The following is a 5,231-nucleotide window of genomic DNA, read 5'->3' on the forward strand; positions in this document are numbered from 1 at the left end:
ACAACATGGTCAGTGGCTGATGGCGCCCCTACCGGCAGAAGCAGAAACTGCAACCATCTACTGGGCCAGGCTGGAGCCAGAGACCCCTGCTGGTGGCGGTGTGTTCTCGACCTACCTACTGTGGAAGCCCTGGATCTGCTCACTGGCGCCATACCACCCACCTGTTGATCCTTTGCATTGCACGCTATATTATGACCGAAAAAGTGATGATGTTTATCGGGATTTGTTTGAAGAAATTGAAGGGCACATGTGGGATTTAACTTCATCATGCATTTTGATTGGTAAAGAGGGAGTTGCAGCAGCTACTGAATTAACACCAGAACAAATGCAGTGGTTCAAAATGACAGAAAAAGGGGTACCACACATTTCACTAGCTCTTGCCCCAGGTCATGAAGCCAGAGAATTGGGCTCAATGGTCAAACATTTGTTGCTGCAAACCGACTGGCGGAAGACACACATCCCTAATTTGTACTGGTTAGAGTCTCAGAAAGCTTAACATTACATACCCTGTTTTGCCGACAAAACTGGTGTCCTCCGAGCCCTGATCCGCGAACAGGGGGCCAGGAATCTCAAGGCTTGCCTGGTCTGGACACCGGAGGCTACCGAGGTCTTTGTGTCACTGGTGCAGGAGCTGGCCTCTGCTGCGACCTTGGCCACTCCTGACTACACTCTGCCCTTCCATCTAGATGTCTCTATTTCAGGGAAAGTTGTGAATGGAGCTCTGTACCAGAAAATGCAGCATGGACGTGCAGTGTTGATGTATTGCAGCGTCCCCTTGGACAACATTGAGCAACGACAACCCGATTGTTCCAGGTATGCGGCTGGCCTGGCGAAGGTCTTACTCAAAACAGCCCACACGGTCATGGGGCATCCAGTCTATGTGTTAACTGATCATGCGGTCTCCTCGTTTGTCGCATCGGCGGCATTCACGTTGACTCCGCTGCGACAAACACGATTGTTGAAAATATTGACTGCCCCAAATGTCAACTATGTCCATTCCGGTGTGAACATGGCCGATCAATTGTTGGTGGGACCCCATGAGTGTGCATCAAAGGTCCAGACGGTGACGAAAGTCCGACCTGACCTCTATTCCACTCCGCTCGGGCACGGTCGGGTGGCGTTTACAGATGGCTGCTGTTGGAGAGACAGGATGGGCTCCCTCCATGCGGCCGCGGCGGCGGTCGAGTGGAGGGATGGCTCCTTCCAGCCTCTTAAAGTGATGAAGCTCAACACCCACCCATCAGCCCAGGCGGCGGAAGTCTTTGCTCTGGTGTTAGCTTTGCGACAATGCAAGGGGGAGGCCGTGACCATCTATTCTGACTCCGCTTATGCGGTGTCGGCGGCTTTGATCGATCTGGTAGGGTGGCTACAGAATGGGTTCACGACGGCCAGAGGCTCGGAGATTGCGCACAAGGATTTGATGTTGCAGTTGTTTGAGGCGTTGAAGTACCCGAGCGAGGTGGCCATTGTCAAAGTGCCTGGTCACTCCAAAGCTGACACTTTAGTGGCTAGGGGGAATCGAGCGGCTGATGAATTGGCCAAGCAGACGGCCGGGTACGGCGGGGCAGAGGACATGATGGTGTCCCGCGGTCCACTAATTGTGGACGGGGAGCACCCCGACTCCTGTTTGCCTCTGTCACTCTCGCATGCCGATCTGTGTGCCGCCCAGGGTGCCACCTCCCCGGAACAAAAATCGGTTTGGCTGGCAGCAAAGGCTGTCAAACGATCAGATGGCTTGTGGGTAGGACCCAAAGGACAGCCAGCTCTTCCGGAGGGAAGGCTGATGTCGGAGATCCTGACACAGGCTCACACACCTTCCCATGTGGGTCCCCATGCCATGATGATCCATCTTCGAAGTTGGTGGCATCCCAAACTCTCGGATGTGGTCTGGAAATTCGTTGCAGATTGTGAGTCTTGCCAGACGTTCAATGCACGCCCTACGTTGAAACCAAAGCCCGGCCTGTTTCAGCCGGCCCCGTGGCCGGGGGCAGAGGTGATCATTGATTTTACCGACATGAGTACAAGAGTGAATGGGAAACGCTTTTTGCTTGTGATGGTTGACGCTTACTCAGGCTGGCCTGAGGCATATCCGTGCTCGAAAGAAGATTCTACTGCTGTGATCAAGGCTTTGATCACCCATTACATCCCCACGCATGGTTTCCCGGCCCTGATCCGCTCTGACAATGGTACACACTTTAACAACAAAGCCTTGGCCAAGGTAGAATCAATTTTGGGGTTGAAGCATCGATTCGGCTGTGTCTACCATCCTCAGAGTCAGGGCGGAGTTGAACGTATGAATCGAACACTGAAGGAGAAATTAGCCAAAATTATGGCTCAAACGACAATGAATTGGCTCCAAGCGCTCCCGCTTGCCTTGTTGTCTGTGCGGCAATCCGTTAACAGGCGCACTGGATTCGCACCATTTGAATTGATGACGGGTCGTCTAATGCCGGGACCAGCAACGACGCTCGTCCCACCAGAGGATGTTACGGTACCAAATTTGTCTCATGCAGCATACTGGTCCTATTTGTCTGCTTTGGTGTCCAGTGTTTCTGCACAGATTGGAGAGAAATCCGCTGCGGCTGCGGCGGAGGAAGGCGTGTCAGCGGAGAAACAGCTCACGCCGTACGTGTACGTCCGAGTCATCTCTAGAAAGTGGACGGACCCCCGGTGGAAGGGCCCCTTTCGTGTCTTGGCCAGGACGTCTCACGCGGCCCAGCTCGACTTCAAAGGACGCCGGTGGTATCACTACTCACAACTCCGTCCGGCCCCAGAGTTTGTTCCGTCAGGATGAAGGTATTCCTGTTTGGCCGTGTCCCGGACCCGGCCAAAAGGGGGGGAACAGAAGGAACAATACGGAAAAGGAAAGGTTTTTGGGAATTTTCAGAATTATTTTTAGTAGGAGTGCTATGTGTGAGTTGTCTTTTTGTGTGGGCATTGATGACAATTGATGAGACCATCCAGCAGAAAACGTCCCAAATTCAAAATTCACCCACCAACAAACAATACCGATGCAGAGGAAAAGTAGTCTATGAAGCTGAGGTGAACACAACAGAAGAGCTCTCACGAGAGGAACAGGAAGGTTTGAGACAGAGATGTGACAGCAAAAATTGGCAAACGTATGTCACGTTGTCTAATTGGACAGAGACCAACCAAACCTTACATGACAAATTGGAAAAGTACCAGAGAAGGGTGTGGAGGAACCAAATTCAACAAGTAAAGAGAGTATTGGATTTAGCCCCACCCGATAGAGAAGGGACATGTATTTACCAATGTAAAGAAGATGGACAGTTTGTTGTTGCTTCGTGTCATGGGAAAAAAGAAAGCCCATTTTTGACAACCATGTGACTCAACAAAATATGACATGTTTAAAGTTAAACGGAACCGGCATAAGTATTGGGACAATAGATCCCACATGGTGCAAAGTCAATTTGTCACTGAATGTAACCTCTCCTCTCTCTCGTGCAGACATCTGGTTGTGGTGTGGTGATGACAAATTATATGATCGCTTGCCGAAGAACGCATCAGGTATCTGTGCCCTCGTGTCTTTGATAATGCCTGTGGTGGTTGTCCCCATTGAAATACAGAATCTCAATTGGGACCTGGAGTTCCCACTGGCGGAGCTCCTGAAGCGAGCCAAAAGAGACGTTTTGCCCCCGTGGTTGAACGACGACGATCCAACATATATTGACGCTATAGGAGTGCCCCGGGGTGTACCAGATGAGTATAAACTCGCTAATCAAGTGGCTTCGGGATTCGAAAGTATCTTCCTATGGATCACCCCCAATAAAAATGTAGACCGCATTAATTACGTTCATTACAATGTCCAACGACTGGGTAATTATACAGCTGAATCATTCGCCGCAGTTCATGAACAATTGGCTGCAACGTCGTTAATGGCGTTCCAAAATAGAATTGCGTTGGACATGTTATTGGCTAAGGAACATGGTGTATGTGGAATGTTTGGTGACGCATGTTGTACTTTTATCCCAAACAACACGGCACCAGGGGGCCGACTGACCAGGGCGTTGGAAGGACTAAGGACACTGAACAAAAAGATGAAAGATCATTCAGGTGTACACACCGATATTTGGTATGATTGGATGAAAGCGTTTGGAAACTGGAAAGGGCTCATCATGTCTGTGCTTGTTGCTGTGGCTATTTTCACTACAATCATGATATTATGCGGTTGTTGTTGTATTCCATGTATTAGATCACTCACTGTCCGGTTGATCGAGAAAACCGTTGGCCCGTTGCCACCGATGGGGCAATATGTCCTGTTGACTCAACATGAGCCGCAGGGGGAAGGAAGGATCGACACCACGCTGGTGGCTGTTTGCTAGGGTAACGGGTGATGACCTCATAAATGAGGTCATGAGAGGGAATAAAGGGAAATGTGCTTTTGGGAGTTTGCAAACATATTTTAAGGTTGTGTTAAACTTATAATCATATTAATATCTAGTATTGGAGTGCTCGTGTGGATTGGTGGGGCCGAGGAATGTGCAGGCAAACTGTATGAACTTGTTTTCTCGGAAGTGTTGTGTATAGTTCTAGACAGGGAGTACCGGACGAGATAATCTCAAGGTCGGTGAGCTACGAGAACAACGAGCAACTATATGAAACCAGACTTCGAGGGGAAAACCAAACCGTCTGACCTCAGCGACACCTGGACGGGGAGGAGATGGCCATCCACCAATCATCTCACAATATTTTGCATGCTTTAATATTCATATTGTGTTTCTTTAAAACTGGGCAACCCGGAAGAATGTGTCGTCTTTGGTGGTCACAAAAACGCACGAGTTTTAGTGTGAGGGACCCGGGACCCAGGCCTGTATTAGTGCGCTTTGTCAGGAATAAATAATTGGTAAATTTGGTCTAATTGATCTACTGGTCTTCTCTTTGACAGAACGAACTCGCAAAATTGTTAGGTGCGCCAGTGTGTGGATTAGGACATTGCAATTTATGTGTTAAGTGTTGATCACAATTTGGAGTCAGATCAATAGCTAAAATCCGTATCCTAACAACGTTATACAAGAATGTTAGTCCGATATGTGTTTGGTTCCATATAGTTATGACCCCCCAATCCCCTGTGCTAAGATTAAAATTTGAGATGTCACCTGTTTGAAAACAACCGTACATCAGTTTACATATGTCGATCAGTCTGTTGTCAAGCCCGCTTTGTAATCCCTTGTTCCCGAGTGAGAGAAACACACAAGAGTTTGTGGACAAAA

The 5,231-nt window shown here is 49.1% G+C and overlaps 1 protein-coding gene across 1 annotated transcript; it reads left to right on the forward strand.

The window, feature by feature from the left end:
- Positions 1 to 496: 496 nt before the first annotated feature.
- LOC133168536 (uncharacterized) lies at positions 497 to 4,883 on the forward strand (the record flags this gene model as incomplete). The annotated part of the gene is made up of 1 exon (XM_061300149.1): positions 497 to 4,883. A coding segment is annotated over one exon (2,298 nt), but the record flags the coding sequence as incomplete, so codon positions are not given.
- Between the last annotated feature and the right edge of the window lie 348 nt (positions 4,884 to 5,231).

The sequence above is a fragment of the Syngnathus typhle genome, linkage group LG15, assembly GCF_033458585.1.
Source record: "Syngnathus typhle isolate RoL2023-S1 ecotype Sweden linkage group LG15, RoL_Styp_1.0, whole genome shotgun sequence".
Classification (NCBI taxonomy): Eukaryota; Metazoa; Chordata; class Actinopteri; order Syngnathiformes; family Syngnathidae; genus Syngnathus; species Syngnathus typhle.